We start from the raw sequence: 25,621 nt of genomic DNA, 5'->3' as shown, positions 1-25,621 counted from the left end.
AAATTGCAGCAAATAACATTCTGAGACTGAAGATTAAAAAGCAAGTCCAAGAGAGTATATGGATCAATAGATGTTACATAACATCGGTGTGGTACAAAGTAATCTGAACGAATCTGATAGAAATATGAAACTAATCTCAAAACATAGAAATAATTTCAAAGAAAAGTTGACGAAAGAGCCAGGTGCATTCAAAACGGACATAGAAAGGTTTTTGCATCAAGTGGTCTAATAAATACGAGTAAAACTGAAATAAACGAAAATATACATATATTCAAAACTGAATTGAACATGGAAAGGGCATAATGTTTCCCCATTTTGGAGTTAGAACGAATACTTAAACAGAAAATTATAATAGCGAAAGAAGTTTGAAAAAACTCAAACCAATACCAGAATGCATACTGCTGAATGACTTTCACGCTGAACACATCCCAGTGGTTCAGATGTTATTGGATTAAATATGAATTTAAAAGCTGTAATTTCACATCCAAAGAAATAAATATAAGCATAAGAAAAGGTTGTTTGACATTTTTCAGGATGAAGCTACACCCCAAACATTAAGTAATATATATGGATTTCATCATGTTCCTTCACATTTAGCTGAATTTATTCACAATAGTTATAGTAGATTATTTACATTTTTTGAAATTTAAATTGAATATTAAACCTGTAAGATAATTTGGAATTAATAGTAAAGTTTACATTCAATACGTAAGGATGTAAAGTGAAAACTGCTAGCACTATCAAAATTTGTATTATTTAAAATGAGTTACCTCTCTAGATAAATGACATAGCACCATCAGAGAAGAATTGGGCCGTGAAAAATGTCGAATTTTGAATTGTATTGAACCTAAAAGTTGAATTCATTGAACATTAAAATTTTATCACATTTAAACCAGAAAAATCTTTGCGAAGGGTCACTTCGACCCTTCTTCTTTTCTCCCCCAATGTCAGTGTGAAAACTTGAAAGGCTAGAATTTATGACTGATTGAGATTGACCAGAGCACTGCAATGCTGTCATGAGAAAGTAAACATTTGAGCTACCAACCATAACCGCTTGATAGGAACCCATGTCAAATTATCATTTTCAAAGGTATATTGATATGCACAGTAGTTCACAGATTCTATGCTGTCTGAAATCTGACGGAAAAATGATTATCTTGGGAAAAATTTAGGAACTGCTGCTTACGACTGGCCGGAGTAAACTAAGGCGTACACTTTGAAAGTAATGTAAATTTAAAGTGACGACCTTAGTCGAAATTCTTTAGTCTAAAATCATGAAAGTCAAGAAGTGGCTCGGAGAACGCCTAAAAAGAAAAGTGCTTTCCTCGTTAAACAAGAAGTGGGGACCAGGTGGCTGTCTTGTAAGAAAAGACAGGGTTTAGTGTTAGGACGCACAATTTCTGAACAGAACAGCATTAAGGAATAGCTTTCTTGGGAGAGACGGGACAATCCGAAGACGGAAGTGCAAAGAATAAAGAATATTCAGAATAAAGAACTAGGAAGTCCAGGAAGGGGTGAAGCGTAGAGAATAGGAAGGCTTGAGTAAACAGGAAGACGTTGATACACGGTCACGGGAGGAAGGTGATGCAATCAGTCATGGACATTGCGCTCTTTTCACCACTCGTTATTATGATGAAATAAATCCAAATTAGACACTGCTATTAAATAGTGATGACATACTTAGATTGAATTGGAATTGCTGCTATTAATTTGTTTTGATTAAATTTGTTATTTTTCTTGTCCAAAGGGGCTCGTATTGCATTATTTCTTCCCAGTATTCTTGCTCAGTTCTCTGTTGAAATTCTATCTTTCCCACCGGGCTGTAATATCGAGGGAGGTCATCCTCTAGCTAACGCCAGCCAAATCCAATTAACCACTCCTCTTACTAAGAGGGCGACTTTACAGGCCACTTTAAGCAAATTAAAACGTAACAGGAAATCTGTAGTTAACGGTTTAACACTTGCATGAACCACTTATCTGCTCATATCAGTGGAACCAGATGGTTGGAAAAAGAGGGAAAGGAACCGGAAATATAACAGTAAAATTCCTTTAAAATAAAACAAGAGCTCGATTAAAACAACAAAAAATAATGGATGCCTTGAATGGGGGATTTAAAGTGTCAGGTTTGCTGAGTAGAGCACACAATATTTGTACTGAAACTATTCAGTTCATAGCCTATAATAAAACGTTTTGAATACAACTTGAATTTCAGTTTCTAACAAATCACTGTCCGTTTTGTCCATGTTCCACATAATATCAAATTTAACGGGACACTTGCAAAAAGCCGCTGATGTGACTGAAAGTGGTAAACAGGACTAAAAACGGAAAACATCTATTTATAGTAAACTACGAACGATTACTTCAGAATGAATTGAACAATCAGGTAACGACAAATAATTGCTTTATTTAATGACACCATTGGAAAAGAGAAAGTATTGCTACATCAACCAGTACAACTATAAGGAACGTCGCGCTTCAAACTCCTCGAATGAACTTGTTGGGTATGTTACTATTCTATATGTTGAGAAAGTGATCCCGAAAGGTTTTAATTGTACAACTCGATAATGGGACAAATCTCAGTGTCTGTAGATGTTCTACCAAACATTCTTATCATCCCAAGGTTGTAATAACCACTCAGTATTTACTTCAAGAGCAGCAAGCACACAGAAATCGGTAACATGGGTCTTCACAACCTTCACCTTAATAGTTGTTGAATCTAGATTTTGAGATTTTGCATTTGATGAAAGAATGCATAGTAGGGGACTTAAATTAACTAACGATACATTTGTTGTTGATTTTTAATAACAGATTTAACTCATGAGTGGCTATATGACGCTGAGGAAATAGGATATCGGTGCCTTTCCAAAGAGCACACCAAAAGGGACCGACTCGAGCAGCCGTAGGAGAGTATCGAACAAGCGATCCTTTAATTACCAGTCCCATTCTCTATCATATCAACCTATTGAGCACCATTAAAAAGGTATTTACGTTCCAATCAACAAAATATTAAAGTGGATGCGCATGAAATGTTGATTTATTTTGTTGTTGTTACCTCGATAATATTAAAACCAATCAGCTAAAATCAATTATTGTTTAGGCATAATAAGTAGGCAACACGAAAATGTACCATTAATAAAGTCCGATGCAAAACAACGTAACAATATAACGATATTCAAGTCAAATATTTTATTTTACAAAAAATCCAGAAAACATAGCACAACTAATGATGGCCATTTTGCATGAGAATGTTATCTAATGGCCGTTTTCTTCTCTGCATCAGGGGAAATAATTTCTGGCCAGTGACAAAATTTGGAGTTGCCTTTTTTTAAAATCAATCAATGATCTTCAGGAGATGACGCACACAGGGCCATCTTGCATGCCAAGATTTATCTTGCAGCTCATGCAATTTTTCGACAGTCTCAAAATTATTAACTCGACATTTAATATTTAAAACAGCATCTTCGTTCTTCTTTCGTGTTGTTTAACCAAAGCAATGCCATAAAACAATAATATAGAAATTTCAGGAGTCTTTCGGTAGGTCGTAAATAAATGCCTTTTTGATATTTCTCTCTGCACACAGAGCATCAAACTGTTCATCCTCAGCAACCGTAAACCAGTTTTTCCAGTCACCAATTGTGCCTGAAAAGGTAAAAGAAAAAAACAAATCTTGCACCACATCAGATTGAACCACTTGGGTATTGTTATTTATTGTAATTTTTTTACGTTTTTACTGCATTAATGCGTGCAAACGAATACAAATTCGAATGGCTTGTGATAAATACGCAATAGACACGCTACAAAAATGTGCATGGAGTTTTGAATTCCGCTATAGGATGTGAATTTGTTCCTCGCCAGAAGAGTAGTGGGAATGCTCAAGCAGTTTTCAAGGACGTTTTCGTTTTTGCAATATACCTTTTCGGAAGGCGTAATCGAAGGGATTGGCTTTCGTGGCATCAAAGTGAGTTTTATGATGTATGTGGGCATCCTTCAGTTTGGTAAAACTGCAGCGATCGGCAACTTCTTTGGCAAAATGTTCATCTATCTTGACTCCCATGAATTCTGCGAGCTTCAGAATCTGTTCCGTAGGTTTCTATTCAAAACAAAACTAAATAAATTAATACAAATAAAAAGTCCAGGAACTTAATAGAAAAAGAGTACTAATGAGAAATAAAAATTTGTTAAAAGTAGTCATTCAAAAGATTTTAAATGTTTCAAAGTACCATTTCTGAAAACTACTGAAGGATATTTTAAATGCATACGAGGAGACAAAGTGAAATGTTTAGACTGATTACATCGGTAAGAATACGGTGAGAATGATTTAATAAAAATGTTTGACTTATGTGTGTTTGTTTTGTACAAAACTATATCAGTGGATAGTCATATTATTTGTAGTCATGGTGCATAGGCATACCAAGTTTCTTGAAGATATCTCAAATGGGACGAACGGACGGACACATTTTGTAATAACAATGGTGGACAACTTTTGAAAATGCTGATGAGTCTCCATATCTTTACGCAGGTGGCAGATTGTTACCTGCAATTGTGGCCAGGGGACGGCCGCCCTTCGCGAAAGAATACGTTAGCAAGATGGCACCTGTCTTGGAGGGGACCGCATTAAAATCAACTCTTGTGTTAACTAAACTGTTGTCTTCGTTATTCTTTGGAAAGGTAAGAAAGCGACACAACACCCTCCACACCAGATACATATTAATTATTGACAAGTGCACATTGTTCAGAATAGCAGTTTGTTACTGACCTCTCTTGAAAAGGCCACCGCTTTTATAACGAGGTCCCAATAGCTCTTTGATAAGGATGCATCACGAAAAAAAAAACATACCGAAGTGAAATATGCAATAAAAATCTATAGTTGGCAATTAACCCTTAGTCGTAGAAAGACAGTGTCTATTAGATACAGACCATGCAAATGTTTAAGTGCTGAATGCAGTTTTCATTAGTAATGGAAATATTAAAAAGCGCACGAGAGTACACACGAGACAACCATGCAAATATGAAGCACGCCATAGACGCTTTAGTCAGCATCGAGATCTCTAACCTCACCCATCATCCCCAAAAAATATATAAACTGGGAACGAAACTTTGCAAGTGTGAAGTATGCTTTGAAAGGTTTAGTCGCAACTGAAACATGAAAGTGTATATGAGAATAAACTTTGGAGAGTGCGCATTTGTGAAAACCTGAATACATGCACTAGATACAGAATGCTTTGTGAGCTCTGTTCTTGTTCTGACTTTAGATCAACTCCCTTACCACTCCGGTATAGCACTTGCATGAGAACTGATATTTAATCTGACGCTGAAGCAACACATCTGAACTACAAGGAACAAACCACTCAATGCATTAGTGGACATTGTAGCCTCAGGACACCATAAATAGCATAATAATATGGTGGAGTTATATGGTTATATACGGTATATGCGACAAGCCTATAGAAATCTCAAATATACCTCTATGGGTACAATGCAAAATGCAATATGAAATTCAACACGATATATCCTCCTGTATTTATAGATATATTTCTGTTTTAACATTATGAAGCAGGCAATGTTTAGGGCACTTTTCTAGCCGCTTCCTCATGCAAAGCTGTTATCCTAAAATGGGCTGCTCAGTCACTCAGGGAGCTTCAAAGTTCCATTGCTGCTTCGTTCCAGTGAAAAGCTACCCCATGCAGCTATAGTTCCTAGTGTATCCACAGCTGCTGCTTTGCCACTCGCCTATCGCCACATAACTTGAAAGTATCTGCCATGGGGAGGAGATTAATGTCATAAATTGCGCCAGAGTCAGATTTAGAGAAAGCTGCGTAGCGTCAACCCCTTCTCTCGTCCTGGCCTGTCTGAATCTAGTGGTATGAAACTGTTGAGACGTCTGGAGACAAGTCCTGATGTAGAGGATGGCCATCAATTCCTACTGCACCTGAGCTAATGCCCTGCGCTGTCCATGCAGCTCATGCCACGCGCCTTACAGCCGGGGATGAGCATATCTCCTCAGACTCAAGATCCACCAGAGAGGACTTTCCTGAGGAAGCCAGGTGGACATGTCCAAACTTAGTGAACAGTTGTAGGCAGTAGCGTGTACTGTTACTTAAGGTGATATGACTGGACTGACCAGACAGCTTCAGAAACTTGACGTTTACAAGGACTTACATCTAATGTTGTTTTGTTCGTACTAAAACAGCCAAATGAAGACAAGAGCCGTTTCTGGTTCTGGTTTTTGTGTATATTCTCGTAAATAGGAATCACAATGAAATGTCAAAACACAAGACAAAATTCCATATATTCTTTACTCTTTTTTACTGGATTTAGTACGATGACAGACCTTAAACGCTTTTAATCTTTACATTAAACTTTTGACTATATATCATATTCTATCTTGCTCCAAATAATTACCAAAAAATGATGATTTCCATTATACACTCGCACACAAAATCGAAATGTTCCACTTTTCGGGAGACAATGGCAACATGTGGTTGAGTTGCGATACAATTTATACGCACCATGCATAAAAACATGGCATTGTCAAACTCGAACAGAAAATGTTAAGTTCTCTCTCTATCAAGCCTTGGTTCAGCACAAAAAATAACTCCATCAAAAGTATTATTTGAAGGTAATACAATCGGTCAAGTCAGTTAGTGTATGAAATCTATGGATGTAGAAGCAAATGAACCCATTCCGGCGAATAACTTCAAAAGGGTAAGACAAGAAGAATAAACAGCATAAAAGTAACCATTTCCATTGAAGAAATTCAAAAGGGTAAGACAAGAAGAACAAACAGCATAAAAAGAACCATTTCCATTGAAGAAATTCAAAAGGGCAAGACACGAAGAACAAACAGCATAAAAAGAACCATTTCCATTGAAGAAATTCAAAAGGGTAAGACAAGAAGAACAAACAGCATAAAAAGAACCATTTCCATTGAAGAAATTCAAAAGGGTAAGACAAGAAGAACAAACAGCATAAAAGTAACCATTTCCATTGAAGAAATTCAAAAGGGTAAGACAAGAAGAAGAAATAACACAAGAAGAACGCAAACCAGTAAAAGAAATTAAAAAAAGAACAGTAAACCAACGCCTGTCCTTAGGGGTGTGCTTGCTCGACTCCATTACTGTCTATAGAAGGTCATGTTCTGTGTGTGTAAGCACTCTTATTACTTTTTTTTCCACTATATTTACGATAGTGTATATCTATGTCTATGTGTGAGTACACCGACTCTTTTCTCTTCTTTTCTTTATGATATTATGCAAGTATTTTTGTGCATGTATGTGTATATTCCGACCTTTTTTCTCTATGCATTTCACTGTTAATATTGTGGGTATCCGGAGTGGTAGATTTATTTTTTAACGGATGGTAGGAAGTTATATGGTGAAAGGGTTTTACTTTATTTATAAAGAGATACTTGGAAAGTTATAGTGGAATAGCGAAATAAGAATTGTTTTTAAGGAATTTAAATTCTATATTAAAGCCCTTCTTTTATATCCTACCCTGTGTGGTCGGTAGATGAGTGAGTGTTGGTCACTCCACACGGCGTGTGAATAATAAATGTAGGGTATTGGCTACTCTAAACGGCGTGTGGAATAGTAAATGATTGGGTACTAGCCTGATAATAGTCAAATAGTAAATGTGGCTGGTTGGTTATGGCTTTGTGGGGTTCAACGCCATTTTTCAACACAATGTAGACTCTATTGATGGCTCGTATATTTGATGGAGGAAGAGCACGAGAAGAACCACCGACCCACAGTAAGCTACTGGCAAGCTTTCTCACATACCTACGCTGGTCGAGCCGAAGCTCGAATTCATGCAAATAGTGTCAAGATGCATCAGAGATCTGTAAAGGCGGGTACTTTTGACAACCCGGCCACCCGGGGGTAATGTATTGTATAAAAATGGATGAAGGTCATTGCATACGGCATGTTGAGCAGGAAACATCATTTGTACGGTGGGGGTTATCACCGTGTAGAGGTGCAATTTGGTCAGTAGCAGCCACATTTCTGCATAATAACTCCACCTGCATGTTATTTTTCTAAAAGGCACAGTGTCTGATCAGGACACAAAAGCGTACCAAGTTCCCTTACCATATTTCAAACAGTTCGAACTATATTACGGAAAGAAAATGTGGGACGGTTACGTTGACAAAGTGTAACGCAGGTTATCACACTATCTGAGTTTATCGAAAGCGGTGTACAGTGAATCCCTCGTGTATATTTACTAATCAGCGACATTGATGGAACGTCATAGCCGAACAGCCTACTTAGCTCTATACGGTCATACTTTGCAACGGAGCCTTTGAAATCAAACTAAAAAAAATATAAAATTAAAAAGTCTCAGGATAAATACATTCTCTTGATCCTATCATTGAGGCCAGTAACACCAGCGAATTGATAACTACATAGGTTAATATCCCTAAATTATTTCCTCAGGGTTAACTATTTGACTTGTAAGTAGTGAAGACATAGGAATTCACTAAGAGAAACAGATTTTCTATGAACTCTTTGAAGAAGAATATACAACAAATAATGTGAAATAAAAGAATATAGCAATAAAATTGTATGAAAGGAAAATGCATTGTCTCAAGAAAACTGGAGGAGAACAAACTGATCATCGTCTTTCTGAGTGGCAACAGTCTGTATGGACCTGGGTATAGACGCGCCATGTCCGTCGTACAAAGTAATCATTTGCATATTAACAAAGAATACTATACGGCATATTCTAAGTTGAAATGAAATCTCGGTCAGAATCGGAAAAAAGTATCCGACTGACTTGTGAGAGGATGCGGTGGGAAGACGCTTGATGTGCATAGAAAAAGTCTATTGACAGAAACATATTTTTAAACAAAATGGAAAAATAAGATAGTTTAGAAATTCTACGGAATGAACTTATGACACATTTCCCCAAAAGGAAGAACTGAATCACTGGCGTCTTCAGATAAACTAATCATCACTTCTGATTAACTATGTAAGTAACTCTAATCTAAATTCGTGGATGCACTAGCCTTTGGGTATTCCTTAAATAGTCTACTGGAGTTATGTGGGAGCTTTTAAATGGGACATTTGCTTACATTTTTCTACTTGCCTTAGGTAAATGTCAGTTTAAAGATCGGGATATTCAGCAATTATATAGGTAATATTTATATAAAAATGTTATGCATTTAATGTCCAAAATCAGCAATATACAAAATTTAATATACAGAAGTAAAGAATGACTACCGTTGAGTTTAATCGACCTTAATTCGTAGTATGGTTGGCGGACAAGAAGCATTACCAAAATGTTAGATATTAAGAACGCAACATACAGACATCTTGTATGTGAGAGGTATTAAATCTGGAGATCAAATGTGCAGCAGCTTGCTTTCATTCAGAACCGCAAGGTTAAATCAGATGAAAGATGGAATTATATACGCAAGTAACCCTAAGTTTAACCGCTCCGGTGGCCCAGTGGTTAGAGCGTCCGCCTCGGATGCGGGAGGTCGTGGGTTCGATCCCCGGTCGAGTCATACCAAATACTTACAAAAATGGTACTAACAGCTGCCTCGCTTGGCGCTCAGCATTAAGAGGTTAGTGTTAGGACTGGTCGGCCTGGTGTCAAGATAATGTGACTGGGTGGGACATCATGCTACATGTCTGCGGCATGATGTCCCAGTGTTAGACATCACTATAACTGTCACACTACAGACATCGTAGCGATATGATTGAAAAATTGTTAAAGCTACGTTAAAAATCCAAATCACACACACACACACATACACACTGTGTTTGTGTAACCCTAAGTTTATTGTGCCGAACACATATGTACAGTGGGTAACGTATCGTTCAAGTTAAAATAACATCATGTGCCATTTTCTTGACAAAGATTAATTAATACAGTAAATTACTAAACAAAAATTAAATAACACAACTAAATAAATGACGGTGACATAATGTGGAAGGTCTATCCTAACTGAAGCTTCCGTAAGAAAAAGCCAATCCGAATTTAAGTACGCCATATTCAACATTGTGGTCTGTAGATATATCTCAAAATGCACAGAATGATATACTCTAAATATTAACATTGGTATAAATGTACTAGTTTTAAAAAGTTAACTTGTTTCAGATCATACAATATAGTAACATTATCAGCTTCCATCACGTATAGCACCAAAAGCAGGTGCATGCTTCCAGTCCTTTACCTTTGGTCATTAGTACCGTTCGTTAAGACTAGTAAAACGTGAAAAGGTGAAGTATCTTGAAGGAATTGTAGATATAAATGTCTAAATCGAAAGTAGTTCTTACCAGTTTGATATCTTCGTACACCATTACATGAATCGGGTAGTCTTTGTGCTGTTCAATCACATTATCCCAGTCCTGCGTGTAGTCAAACCATGATCCGAATGCAGCTGAGGAAAATGATCATGAAACATTTGTTAACAAAATAAAATTAATGTATGCAAAACATACTACTTAAAATCAGTATTTTAATGAAATTCAATGAAATGCATTTAGCTGATATTTGAAATATATGATAGTCAATTCAGCATTACTTTACCAATAAAGATAAAAAGAATCTTTCCGACAAATCCAACCCCAAATCTGATTAAATCAAATGTAAAATTAAGCTATTTAAAATAACATGCACCTGCTGCTGTCAAAGAAAACACTTACTTTTTCCTTCAAGGTACAAGGAAAAGTATTCGTGAAAAGTCCCCGAGTATTCCGAGTCCTTGGACCTAGCGGCGTGATGATAGCGGGAAACAACCATATCTTTGGGGTTCCGAATGACGTATATCAGCTTACACTTTCTCGAAATCATGTCTTCTGGAAGATGCCGGAACCTGAGGTGTGTGTTGAAAATCCGTGGAGATGGAATATTTTCTAATTCGGATGTCTGCACCATTTCCATCATCAAGGCTTCCTTAGGTTTCTCGTGATATTCTAGACTTTTAGTAAGAAGCATGTTCACTATTTCCCAGACCCAATGTGTTCCTGTAACATAGAAGACCAGTCAAAATGTGTCGAACTAATTTGAATCTGGTTTCAAGTCTATCAAATTACGAAAACTCGACCATCAGTGTACAAGATCTTTCGCACATGAATGCTTTGCATAACACTTTGTCTAACTATAAACCAGGTCTAAGAACGGTGATTTAAGAAAATTCGAGACTTGCTCAAGCGTTTCATTTAATAAATTAGTTTCTAAATATTATGATAAAACAACAGTTGCCTTTCACTACCACTTCTTGAAGACCGAAGAACTCTTAAATGTTTGTAATAACTTTTATTGCAATTCAACGATCTAAGCCTGAACGAGGAACTCTAGTACATCTTCATTGCTTTCTCAACGCTTTTCAAGCAAAAATCTGGAACCCAACCTCCAAGTCCAAATATATTATACATTCTATAACTTTACTTGGATAATAATTCGAATCATAGAATTTTCAGGATCTTCGTTGCTTTCAATCTTATCGTTGCGTGCTAAATTATTCTAAGTATACTGTATCTACAACTAAGGTGTTAACTTTTTTTAAAGATGTTTCGTCACGTACCCGCTTTTGGATAGGCGGCTATTATTACATCATCGTCTCTGCCTTGTAAATTCCTGATGTCGCTCATTCTCTTGGCTGGGTCCTTCGCAAAGAAGTCTGGGAAATAGATGCCCTCAAGTTCCACCAATCGGTAGTTCATTTTGGGTATTGTTATTATCGGCAAAGGCATTCTGAAGTCTTATAAATTATAGATGATAATAAATAAACAAATAGAGTCAGACAATGTTGACAAAACAGTGAGGAACAACTTTTATTCAATTCCATAATTGCCAGTTTCTTTAGACTTTTTATGTGATTTGATGAATATTTCATTGCTGACTTATACTTAACGTCACGCGAGCAAATGGAAGATTAGTGCCGAGAATGATAGTAATGTATCTTGCCAAGAGACTCGTTGCGGCAGCAGCACATATCTGGACTGGGTGGGATTCGAACCAGCAACCAAATGCGGTTTTATCATGTGATATGCATGAACAGCCTTGACGAAAAGAGCGAAATGTTTTGTTGCATGCAATAGCATATGATGTACTTGCTGATTATTTCTTAAATTTAAAAGAGTCAATGATATGAAAAAGACTTTGTTAAAACAACGAAATTCAGATAGGAATTGACGATAACCATTTGTTTTAAACAGTCTCGTGGACAACATAATATAATATCTCCTTCTTCTGTCAATTTTCACATGGTATATTTAAATCTGTATAGTCTACGAATACCGACCTGTCCTATCTGAGAAACAATTATTTCACATCTGTATATTTTATTAAGAATTCTGCAATAGCACAAAAAATATTATAATCACTTTGAAATTTAAAATAATTCGACATTCATGATTTAATAACATTTGGACCATTATAAAACGATAAACAAGTATGGTATTTGAGTTTCAAATACGAAGTTACAAAGTTATGGTAAATATTTTTGTTTTTCTCATATCAGGATTTATAATAGCCTATAATGTGGGGAAGAAAATAATAAGCAAGTAAATGCGTGCAAGGCTATCCACCGACATCATTTAATAAAGCAAAGTCGAATTTTAGGATCGACTGGTATCAACCGGTACCTCCTGTTGTACCCATGGGCAAAGTTCAATAAAAACTGGATATGCATGTAAAAAAAAAAAAAAAAAGAAACGACAGGGCTCTATGCTGGACTGGCGAACAGTTGGATATCACGAAGACTTGTGATCGCAGCAATAGTAATAGTACAACTACTAGCAGTACTATTGATACTAATACTAGCATTGCTAGTAGTAGTAGTAGTAGTAGTAGCAGTAATGGTTGAGCTCTACAGTTTCGTAATTTGCATAGGGTTTAATGTTTAAAGAAAAAGATTTTTTCCAAGTCTTCCTCTCAAGTTAGCCTGGATATTAAAAAAATATATTTACTACCTTAGGTATTACTAAAAGAACTTTTATTTCCCTTTATTTTGTTGTATGATTGAATGGTGCAATTTGGCTTATCGAGTATACAGCTTAGCCTTACTTCAGATGTGCATCTATGAAAAAAAATGTTAACTCTGGTTAGCCATTTTCACTTCTTGAACTTCAAAGGTAAATACAAGTCGTTTACATTTTCTTTATTTTTATATATTTTGTGATTCATTCATTGCACTTTCACAAGCTGGCATTGCCTACTCTGGAACAAAATTTGTTTCCCTGTTTTAATAGCTGCTAAATGTAGTGCTTTGGACTAGCTCATACCGATTTATTTTGAGCAAATGTATTCAGCCATTTTAATCAGCGGTGTGCTTGTAATTCATGCACGATTTCCACATTCGACAACATGTAACAACAACAGCCACATTTCCTAACAGTAGCATTGAGGTATGCCAAATTTCTTTGCACTGTGCCTGTTGTAAACGCAAACACGTCACCTTACACCGGATACTCTGTCAGATGTACGTGATATCGGCGGAACGCCACCAATAGCATCAGTAGTGACAGTATTAGCACTAGTGGCAATACAGCAGTACAAGCAGTAGTACTAGTAGCAACAATAGCAGTAGTAGTAGCGGTTGATACTGATATGTCATTTAAGACCTCTGAGGCCCGGATGGCGAGTGGTCTAAAGCACTTGCCTTTACAGATCACTCACGCGTGACACCTCTGTTGGCGTGAATTCGAGTTTCGGCTCGACCAGCGTTGGTATGTGTGAAATCTTGCCAGTAGCTTACTGCGGGACGGTGGTTCTTTCAGGGGTCCTTTCTCCTCCAAAGATAGCGGCCACCATATATAACCCTATCATGTGCTGAAAATGACGTTAAACCCCGCGAAACACAATTATTGAAGACTCGCCCTGACAAGAACGGTTCTTAGGGATGAAGCTGTAAGTGCCACTGAATAGTTCTCAACATACTGGAGCCTGATTACACAAGGAATTTATATAATAATGGAATACATTTTACACAATTGACGACTTTGACATTTTCACCTTCCTTATGACGCTACTCTCTAATGGTCGCGAAATAATGCGTGGTTGAGGCTGGACATTATTTGTGTGAGTTCTGCAAAGTGAACGAGTGAACTGCACGAATAAACGTCTCATACGAAACAGTTTATTTCTTTTTCGTAAAGAAAACTTTAAAACAAGCAGAGATGAGGACAATGGTGTAGGCAGTAAAATTAAATAGTTTAACAGCAACTGTGCGATGAAAACAGTAAATCTGCTTGATCACTTTAAAAAATAAAGATTTTGTATGCTTTCCCTTACAGAATTTAAGGAACTGAGGTAAGTTACTTTTCATCTTAAGTCAATCATATAAAGAAAGTTTGAAGATAAATTATCCACCATTCACCTCATCAACGCAATGACTTCTCGTTAAAAACAATGTGTGAACGAATGCTGCTTCCGTTATAGCCACTATTATATTATGCAAGACATACAAGCTAGGAACGTTTGACCATATTGAATTCCAAGATCTTTCAAAATATCAATTTATTAGTAAAGTCAGCTGAGTTACCGTACACTGCATTAGAATAATAATCACAGAGGAAAATGAATCTTGTATTAATCCATAAAAGTTAAATAAAATATACCATATACAATGAATCTGTGAGATTGCTGTATACAATCTGGAATGAATATGTGAAATAGCTGTATACAGTCTATAATGAATCTGTCAAATCACTGTATACAATAGAATGAATCTGTCAAATCGCTGTATACAATCTAGAATGAATCTGTGAAATCGCTGTTTACAATCTAGATCGAATCTACGAAATTCCTGTATACACTCTAGAATGAATCTGTCAAATCGTGTATACAATAGGGTGAATTTGTGAAATCGCAGTATACAATCTAGAATGAATCTGTGAAGTTCCTGATACAATCTAGAATCAATATATGAAGTCGCTCTATACAATCTAGAACGAATCTGTCAAATCGCTGTAAACACTCTAGAATGAATGTCAAATAACTGTATACAGTCAAGAAGGAATCTGTCAAAATGCTGTATGCAATCTAGAAGAAATCTGTATAATCGCTGTATACAATCTAGAATGAATCTGTCAAATCGCTGTATACAATCTAGAATGAATCTGTCAAATCGCTGTATACAATCTAGAATGAATCTGTCAAAACGCAGTATGCATTCTAGAATGAACATGTGAAATAGCTATACGCAATCTAGAATTAATCTAATCTGTCAAAAATCTGTATGCAGTCTAGAATGAATCTGTGAAATCGCCGTACGTAATCAAGAACGAATCTGTCGAAACGCAGTATTAAATCTAGAACGAATCTGTGAAATCGCTGCACTGCCTTCTAATTTTTCTTGAATATCTCCGCAAAAAGTATATTTTTCGTCGCATTATATGCAAAATTACTTCTTTTTTAAAGTCACGTATTCTATAATTTCCGGTCCGATGGCCTAGTGATTAGAGCGTCTGCCTCAGATGCGGTAGGTCGCGGGTTTGAACCCCGGCCGAGTCACACCAAAGACTAATAAAAATGGTACTAACAGCTGCCTCGCTAGGCGCTCAGCATTAAGACGTTAGTGCTAGGGCTGGTCGGCCTGGTGTCAGGATAATGTTACTTGATGGGACATCATGCTACATGTCTGCGACACGATGCCCAGTACTATACATCGCTATAAACTGTAACACTGCAGGCATCGTAGTGATATGACTGAAAAATTGTAAAAGCTACGTTAAAAATCCAAAACACACACATAATTTCCTAAACCAAATCATGAAAGTACTCTATTTATCCATCTTACTTTTGAACGTGGGGTTTTATTCTGTGTTTTTATTACAACAAGCAATGAAACTGTCATCGTATTGGCTAGTGATTCTCAGAGGCAGACAATATAAACTTTCAACATAGCTGCCTAATCTGTAAGGAGTTTGAGACAATAAAACAAGTTTACATATTACTGATTCTACTAAATCCGGTGTTTTTTTATCCTTTGACTGCTCCGTAGGCCTAGTGATTAGAGCGTCCGCCTCAGATGCGGGAGGTCGCGGGTTCGAACCCCGGCCGAGTCATAACAAAGACTTAAACAAATGGAACTAACGGCTGCCTCGCTAAGCGCTCGGCATTAAGAGGTTAGTGTTAGGACTGGTCGGCCTGGTGTCATAGATAATGTGACTTGGTGGGACATCATGCTACGTATCTGCGCGATGATGCCACAGTGTTGGACATCACTATAAACTGCCACACTGCACGAATCGTTGCGATATGACTGAAAAATTGTTAAAGCTACGTAAAAAATCCAAATCACACACACACACACACACACACACATTTTATACTTAGGTGTCAACTGTGCGTGCTGAAATGGGGAAAACATAATTAGATTACAATTCTAAAGTGACATAATAAATAATGGTCTTGCTTAAGGTTCATCATACCATTTTGATCATTGCACAGTGTATTTTTGCCACATGACTGCATATAAGTACAGCAAAAACTATACACTGTAATGAATTCTAACTGTTGGTAGTACATATATTACATGATGGCAATACAAATTATGGTAAACGTATTAGATAAACTCCGAATTCGACAAACAAAATAGTGTCGGCTAGTTTCTTAAACTTCAAGTTTATTCTGTGACAAGCCATATAAAATGTACAGACGACACATTCACAACAACTATCCTATCACGTCCATTCAGGCAGTATGGGATTGTAGACTACATGCAAGAACTACTTACTTCCAAAACTGCAGAGTTTGATAATAATATTGTCACCCAGGTGCTACCGGCAGTTAGAATTAACTACAATATATAGCCTTTGCTGTGCTGGTTTTTTGAAGTGGTATGAGCATAATACGCAGTGTAATGACCTTGACGAACTTTCAATATACCACTCGTAAAGCAAAACATATTCATCTGTGATAAAATGATCGATCATTTTTGTTACACCTTTTGCCTGAAGGAAAAGTACTAATGTTCATAGCATAAGTTGTGGAGTGTTATTGACCTTTATAAACAATTTCATTGTTACCTATGTAATTTATAGGTTTGACCCCTCAACTTAAACTTTGCAAGTTCACGTATCTACGGTCACATTAAGGACACTCTCTGTGCACCGACAATATGAAAGTCTTCTATTACTCACTCTCCCCCACCCCATGCCATCAGTTCACACTGGTGTAAGGAACATTCATCTCGTTAGTGCTCAGTACCACAAGAGAAATGTAACTGCAATTAAGAGCCAAGAAGAGTGACCAAAAAATGTCACCCTTATCCCGATAAAATGAAAAAGGTATGGTAAAAGTAGTAGTGAAAAATGTTTTCATTGTGAATACTTTGTACCTAATGATGCATGTTAAGTTATATAAAAAAAACGTAAATTCTGCATTGATGGTCACTAGGATAGCACTTTTCGTTCTTCGTTCTCTCTGGTGTATATTTATAATTCTCTCTCTCTCTCTCTCTCTCTCTCTCTGAATGATTTCAAAATATAAAAATCAGAACTTCACAGTCTTTCGGGAAATTATTACTAAAGAGTGTGTCGGTCGGTTCAGCTGTTGAACAGGACGCATCAAATCACTGCAAGTACATTTTATGTGTGCTAGATGGCATAGCATACCGAGTTGGGTATATTTTCAGTAGCGTGTGCTCGTGTTCGTTTTTAATATGACAGTGATTCATACAAAATGATACTTCTACCGAATATGACTTTCATAATTGTCAGGTTATATAGGTCACAGTTAGGGAATGTACACTGCACGTGCTGCCCCGAACTTAGGTGAGTAGGTCTTGTAATTATATAATAGATTTAGTACGTATTATTTTCATAGCCGCTGTCCTTTGCTTAAATAGTGTCTTCGGTTCTTGAGCAGTCTACATAACCTGTTTTCTCCAATGATTTAAGAATTATTTTGTCGTATTTCGGCCTTGAAATACGCCTACGCATGCAGCTAACATCTCAAAAATCCCGACTATCCATTCCGATTCCGAATTTTGCAATTAAAAATGTATTCTAAATTATACTTTTACCGGAAACATCCTATTTCCACCCGCATATGCTCAGTACAAACGCTATAAGAATTCTGATTGTAGGAGTTGAGTATGGCAGAGAAACTGAAGAAGAAAAAAAAATGAAAAAAAGCTGTTTGAGTCTGATGAAGACTACAAAAGTGCAGCGAAAGTCTCTGTTTCAAAGCAGAAATATAAAGCTTTGTATCAATGCACACTGAACTGTCTTGGAGCGTCCAGAAAAGGACTCGTTATTGTACATTGTTCATAGTGCGGATCTGGTTTTTCTTGTTCTCATTGCGAAAGGGTTGACTGTAAACGACAGGTTGAGTTTAAGATATGAAGGACTTTATAAAACTTGCGGCACAAAATTACTCTATGAAATTACTCAATGAAACTTTTATTTAGTCACCAGCGATCAATATTTAGACGAACAGAGGAAAAGAAAAATCATCATAGATGAAGTAATTATGTGTACATTGATTACATACATATGAATCTCGCTCTCGGCACCGCTGGCAGAATGGCAAGGATTATCCCAACTCAGATGAAATTTTTGAGCCAATGAAAATGAGTTTACTACAGATCACCTACGGATTAGGATTCACTCAAGCAAACATTTATATCTTGATCATTACATCATACGAGCTTACACTTTATTTATATTTACATTATTGTTTACAGCCTTTATTTAAACTAATCATTTTGCAATCAGGTCTTTGGATATTCTGCACCAGACTAGTCACTTTGCAGTCATTACTTTGGATATTTTGCTCCAGAGTAGTCATTCTGCAGTCAGGTCCTTGGATATTTTGCACCGGACTAGTCACTTTGCAGTCATGTCCTTGGATATTTTGCATCGGACTAGTCACTTTGCAGTCATATCCTTGGATATTTTGCACCGGTCTAGTCACTTGGCAGTTACTGCCTTGGATATTTTACACCAGACTAGTCACATTGCAGACAGGTCCTTGGTTATTTTGCAAACAGTTCTTCACATATTTAGTTTTCTCGTGTTTATTTGAGATTTAAATGTTTTACATGTCGTCACTACGACACTGATGCTGCCAAGACACGCAATTGCGTGAATCACGCAAACGTTGAACGCATTCACGCTTGGAGATTAGTGATTCGCGAGAACTTACGCAAAATAGTTTAATGTCGCGTATATGAAAATATACTCTGCGCAGTATCCCATGCTTATCTAACCGTTCACCCTTTTAAAGTGCTTGTCGCGACACGCGTCACGTCAGTAGAGGTAACGTGGCTTGTGTCGCGGAATCTTTTTTTCAGGTATGCAACTGTTTATACATCTGGGTTCTCCAAAATAACACGACTGGTTCTTAATACACCAATTCCGCCGTTAGGTGCAAAAAGTTGTATATGCAAAATCTTCTCGATAATGCTGAATCTTGAAAGATATTGGTTATAAAAGTCGTCGGATTCCATTAAAACTATATAACATCGACGTTTCATCATATTAGGAGCCATGTACTTTCTCCTTCGAAATCAGGCAATTTTTCATATATGTACGAATTAATCCGATATTTATCGCTGAAATCCGAGAGTCAACCGATTTCAGTCGAAAGCTGGAACACACGATTTTATGGCGTCACCGTTGTAAAACATAGAAGCCAATACCATGCTATGTCGGATACGGTTGGTGATCATTATGTGACACGCTATTTTCATTTTGCGTTTGATACGCTACAGTACTCGGCCGGGCATTTACGAGTATTTGTCTCGTTAAAGGCATAACTGACGCACATTATTTTTTACAAGTTCGTTTTGTATTTTTACCAGTTAATACAGAAATCCGCAAAAGCCGAGTTTGTCCTCAGCCCAAGTTTGACCTTCAGTGTTTTCCAGCTGATCACCAATATTCACCCGATTCTTTCTTTCTTATATAATGCACGCTTTGTCTTCTCAGATCCTCTTAAAACAAATGGTCCTGCTTCTCTTCAATCTCTACTGAATAAATATGTCATCCAAGTGCGAATGTTTTATTAGATTAGTCTCTAACGGAATTTGTAGAATGAATCACGTCACTGCTTTTGGAGCATTCCCACAAGATAATCTTTCTTATTTCAAAGAACGGTTAATGTCCAAGTGTTTTATTTATTTTTTATTTGTTTTTTTTTTCTTTTTTAATAAATCATTTTCTTCCTTCCAAACTTGAGTTACCTTAGAAGAATGGTAAAATTTATGAAAAACGGAGTTATCAGGCTTTAAACTAAATTTGGTTGGCGCACTGGGCCAGGGAACAATCATTATGTCGTGCATACATACATACATACATACATACATACATACATACATACATTTAGGACTTGTCTCTTAATGTAGCTGTTACGTACACTATTTAGGGCATATTTTGTTTTATATCTGTTTTGCACGAATTATAATTTATGTTAAAGTATGCGAACAGGAATGAGAGAATATGGATCATTTTTAAAGCGTGCGTGCGTGCGTGCGTGTGTGTGTGTGTCTAAACCCATAGCCTTCGCCGAGCGTTTTAGCCGGTGACGGGTGTATTAGAAGTGCAGGAAGGGGATAGGTGATCCCACAGACCTCGCTGAGAGTTTGGCCGCAAAGAGGAGATATGAATTATGATCAGGAAATACAGATACTTTGTCGCATTCTGAACCAGTGAATAATGTTAAACTGTGACCACATTAAGATGTTATTTTTTGAAGAAAATGGAAATGTATAAATTAGTGACTTATGGATCAAAACCGTAAATTCACGGAACCAAGCTGTACAGCGATATTCGGACCAGGATAGAAAAGTAGCCGTAAATTTATGGAACCAAGCTGATGAGCGATATTCGGACCAGGATAGAAAAATAACGCAATGATAAAACTGTACAAATAAAGAAGAGATGAATAACAAGACTTGAATCAGTTTCTATTAATCCTATTTCATTTCATAGTTTATTTTCATCACGAAAAGTAGTGTTAGTGGGAATGGTGAATGTGTTTATTAATACTGCTATATGTTAATAAATATAATATTATTTGTGTATTTTCCGTTTGTCTTCGTCGTTTTGAGTGATTATCGCCTGTCACAAACATTCACCCTTCCCTATCTTAAGTATTTGACTAAGTGTCGGGGAGTTCGTGACACCCAGACTGTTCAAGCTCGCTAAGACAGTGAATGGGGAGGTGTCTCAGCATGGTGCAATATTCGTACACAGATAAAGAACATATTAAGCCCTGGAACAATCCGAGTAATGCTTGTACAACTAGAGACGTCATCTTTAAAGGAGTTTGATCTCAACAGAGCTCTAACAGAGTGGAACAGGAAGAAAGTCTCATATTGAAGAGTTAGGAATATAAAAAATATGACCGTTTCCTCCCCACTCCTTTCTTTACTACTTTCCCTTTACTTTGGTGACAAGGTGAAGAGCCCTCCCCCTTTAGATAAAATCGTGGCCACAGCTCTGCTAAAGTACTGAGCTATTTCCTAGTCGCACACATACACACACATACAAACATATAGTTGTCAGAACTATAAGATATTTGTCATCAGCATTACACAGCTTTGAGTCTTGACTATTGAATATTGCAGACTTGTACTCGTATCACACGACTTGACCCATGTTTGCACTCAAATCAAAATGACTTGACCTCGTGTTTGTAATCAAATCACAAATGGCTTGACATCATGTCTGCACTCAAATCATCTTCGCTAGCCAATGTTCCGATATAATAACACTATCTACACCTTGGAGGATCGAACAGATATTTTAGTACTTTGTCCTAGCGACATCTGTTGGATTTCATGGGTTGCCTCCCTTAGTATGTAATGCCAACTAACCAATAGCGTGTAACAGCGGTGCATTGTACATCGGCCCAAAATGGTGGAGGCAATTGTCTTAAAAAGGATACTTTGTAAGTTTAATATCGAAAATATGACTACGTACCAGAGGAAAGCCATTACATGTGTATTTGAGTAAAAGGTATTTATACAAGCACGGACCGGGAGTGGAAAATTGCTCATTTATCAGTCCATTGAAGTTGTGTCCTCCCCTTGTCTCGATCATATAGAAACAGTGTTCAAATTTAAATAACTTAATTTTGATAGGATGCGGTTGTTTGCCGCCGCATGCAATGAAATTCAGACCCAACACACAGAAATATCTGCTCGACCCGCCAAGATGTAGATAGGGTTATCATATCGGAACCTTGAGTAGCGAAGATGCACTCAGATCACAAATTACTTAAGCCTCATGTTTATGTTCGAATCACAAATCACTTGACCTCGTATTTATACCATATATATGATTACATGTAACATGAAAATCATTACTACTCTTTATTCAAGTTAGCTCATTTGTTTTTCCCCTTGTTAACGTGATTCTTAGTAAATCAGAAACTAGTGCAGTGATACACATTAGGTTCGAAAACCAACTCTTCTTTACCACAAGGACGTCTTTAAATGGTGGGGTCTGTTTGCATTGTTTCGATAATCAAATACCTGTCACTACCGTTTTATACCCTTGTACTGATTAGTGTACATGTTAACTGAAATGCAAAATGCTTAAGTGTTGCTGAAATTTATTAGATATTTGAATGGAATTAGGAGACAATGATTAACGTATTATTATTATTATTATTATTATTATTATCACCACATAATGCCAACTGTTATAAAGATACATATATATAACATCCCGAATAAAAGGTGAAATTGAAGCTGAAAAATATTTTGGCTTTTCGATCATTTCGACCTGCTACATAAAGGAAAGATACATTTTCCCTTTACCAGCTATTCCAAACAGTGACTCGAAATACGTTGAAAGACAAACAGGAAGAAATGAAAGACGAGGGGGATTGTCAACTAATGATTTTAGTTCCAAAGAAATAATGGAAAAATTATTTTAAAAAAACAATAAATTAACAGATGTATATAGAAAACTAAATATGATTAAAACAGAATATACACATGAACATAAAAATGGGGGGGGGGCAAGCAGATTGGATAAATTCTATGTAACTAAATTTGAAAACAACATACACATGAAAGCAGAAATAAGAGATTTCAAATTATCAGACCACAAACTTATAAATGAAGATGAAAAACAAAGAAATGGAGGAAAGGGGTTTGGAAATTGAATAACAATATATGGGGTAGAAGATTTTGTAAAAAAAATTAAAATAATTAGAAAAAATTAAAAAACATGGGGAAAATAAATTAACAAATATAATACTAGTTTGGGATAAACTGAAAACTAAAATCAAGGAATTAGCAATATACCATTCCAAGAAAAGGAGGAAATTGCGAAACATGGAAAAAAATTAATTAAACATACTAATTAAAAAACAACTAACAGAAGACTTTAGGAAAATTTATAAAGAAAAACTTTACAAAATTTTAGACGAAAAAAACAATGGAAGGGAATTAAGAGCAGGAAAATTCAATATACAAAAAAGCAGCGGGATTAAATAAAAGAGAAGAGTTGAGAAGAGGAGGAGAAAAACGATTAGAAAAATTAATAGAAAAAGGGAAAGAAATAACAGATAAAAAGGAAATCATGAGAATTATATGGGACTTCTATGAAAATTTATATACCTCAAAGGAAACAGAAAACACGCTTATAGACTATTTAAAAATAAATGTCATGTGAGACGATATCATCAGAACAGAGAGACCTGTGTGATGACCTCATCTCTAGTGAAGAAATAAAAAACACTATAAAACAACTAGCAAAAGGCAAATCCCCAGGGAGAGATAGACTCACTGTGGGATTCTATCAAAAATTCCAAAGTGAGTTAGCGTCGATTCTTAAAGGGCTATACAGTAATATACTTTTTAATAAAATGAAACAATGTCTAACTCCAAAATAATCACTAGATTTTATAAGTTCAAAATCGGGATGTTCCATGAAAAAGGTTTCAAAATCTCAGACGCCTCCACCCCACCCCAAAGTGGTAGTGGCACGGGCAGCTCTGTCAGCAAATAAAACTATGTGGCGGAAAACAACTTGTTGGTCGATCTAGTAGCAAACATCGTGCTTTCCATAGATATCTTGACGTACAGTATTGCGCACTGTGAAAAAATCGTATAACTTATACTGGTTTTATCGTTTTAATTAGAGTTCCTTAATCGCCGCGTAATAATTACAAACTGACAAACTCGCACACAATATTCTGTATCTGGTGGCATTCTTGCTCGTAAGGAAAATGAAACAGAATGCAAATAAATCATGAACAGTATCAACTTTGTTGGGCATATGACTTTACTCCCCTACCCTCCCAACATCCTACATAACGTGTTACGTAAAGGACGTTATTTCACACTGTTATAATAATAGGTCAAGGACGTAGTTAAGACTTGATTGTAAATTACATCTTACCTCTTAGTGTTCCTCAGTGGTGCTTACAAGTTATTTGGTTTCGATTTTTCGTAACGAGAACATAACCGTGTCACAACATAAGCTACCGGTTGTGCACTGCAAGTGGGCGGCGCTAGTGGCAGGGTCTCATTGACGAAAACATACCGAATGAAAGATACGGGCGGATCCCGGTCATCAGCTGTATTAGCTTAATCTTGGATGTAGACGTGTATCAGACGCCGTTCTTGGTACAGAAGTGACGCGTTAGAAATAAAAATCAACGCGTTCGAATCTTAAGCGTTAAAACTAAATTCTAATATATGTAACTACTAATTCATTTTAAAGTAAGCCTCTTGAGTGTGCTCATATTGCTGGCGACCGCGTAAAAAACGATACTAATCAAACATGAAAAAATACCAAGTGTACCATATTTTAATGATCGTTTTCATTGATCTCTCTCTCTCTCTCTCTCTCTCTCTCTCTCTCTGGGAGGGGTGGGGTGGAAGTAAAATCCAAAATTTCAAAACTTACATTTATTTAGGTATATGTAACTATGTGCCTTCTTGTATTATGTAAAGGGCAAGATACATTACTATCATCACATCAGCAGCTATTTCATTGGCAGCGTCAATGAAATGTATTTTTATAGGTATAAAAACTGTACAGTTATCACACACACACGCGGGGGGGGGGGGGAGGGTAAAATAGTCATATTTCCGGAATATGAGCTGCCAGTCCAGTCGAAAAGATTCACATTTAGAATTAACCCCATAACTTGTAGTTGTGAAGTTGACATTATTCCTGCGTAACATCTGTGACACTTACATCTGACGATCACAGTGAAAATGGTGTGAAAACACCTTGTACTCACGTGTACTTCTATATGGCTTGTCAAGACAGTTTTTAAATGTTTTCGACTTGATCATCTTTTAGTGATATTTTAGAAACTAATACAACAGGAAGTGTTTGTTTAAATGGCAGTTCATTAATTACATTTACCTAATTACAATCATGTGATATAGGTGCTCTCATCAGTTAAAATCAGTTACAATGTATAGTTGTTTATTGTGTGCTCATTTGGAAGTCATATGACTAATACTCATGACGGCGCGCAAACCTTAACGGAAATAAGACGCTCACGTTCCCATTACGATACCGATCCGGCAAATTGACATATTTAACAGATGTTTGTAACACTTACGTTTTAAACTGTCGCAAAATAAATTTTAACAAATTTGATTTTTACAATCATATGCTAAGATAATTAAATATATTTTCCAATCAAATAAAAATCGTTTTAGTCAGAAATATATTTTCACATTTCCTGTCCA

The 25,621-nt window shown here is 36.5% G+C and overlaps 1 protein-coding gene across 1 annotated transcript; it reads right to left on the bottom strand.

Moving 5' to 3' along the window:
* Nucleotides 1-3,171: 3,171 nt before the first annotated feature.
* Nucleotides 3,172-24,507, bottom strand: LOC149807776 (sulfotransferase 1B1-like). Its single transcript, XM_089970503.1, has 6 exons — nt 24,312-24,507; nt 11,528-11,704; nt 10,647-10,967; nt 10,278-10,381; nt 3,913-4,090; nt 3,172-3,639 (listed from the first exon to the last, which is right to left on the bottom strand). Exons 2-6 carry the CDS (start codon nt 11,694-11,696, stop codon nt 3,521-3,523), a joined length of 891 nt encoding a protein of 296 aa, XP_089826629.1. The 5' UTR covers nt 11,697-11,704; nt 24,312-24,507; the 3' UTR covers nt 3,172-3,520.
* Nucleotides 24,508-25,621: the final 1,114 nt, after the last annotated feature.

Source organism: Sinohyriopsis cumingii, chromosome 1, assembly GCF_028554795.1.
Source record: "Sinohyriopsis cumingii isolate HCF-2022 chromosome 1, ASM2855479v2, whole genome shotgun sequence".
NCBI classification, from domain to species: Eukaryota; Metazoa; Mollusca; class Bivalvia; order Unionida; family Unionidae; genus Sinohyriopsis; species Sinohyriopsis cumingii.
Note: the sequence above shows the minus strand (reverse complement) of the source record. Positions and strands in the feature narration are given on the sequence as shown.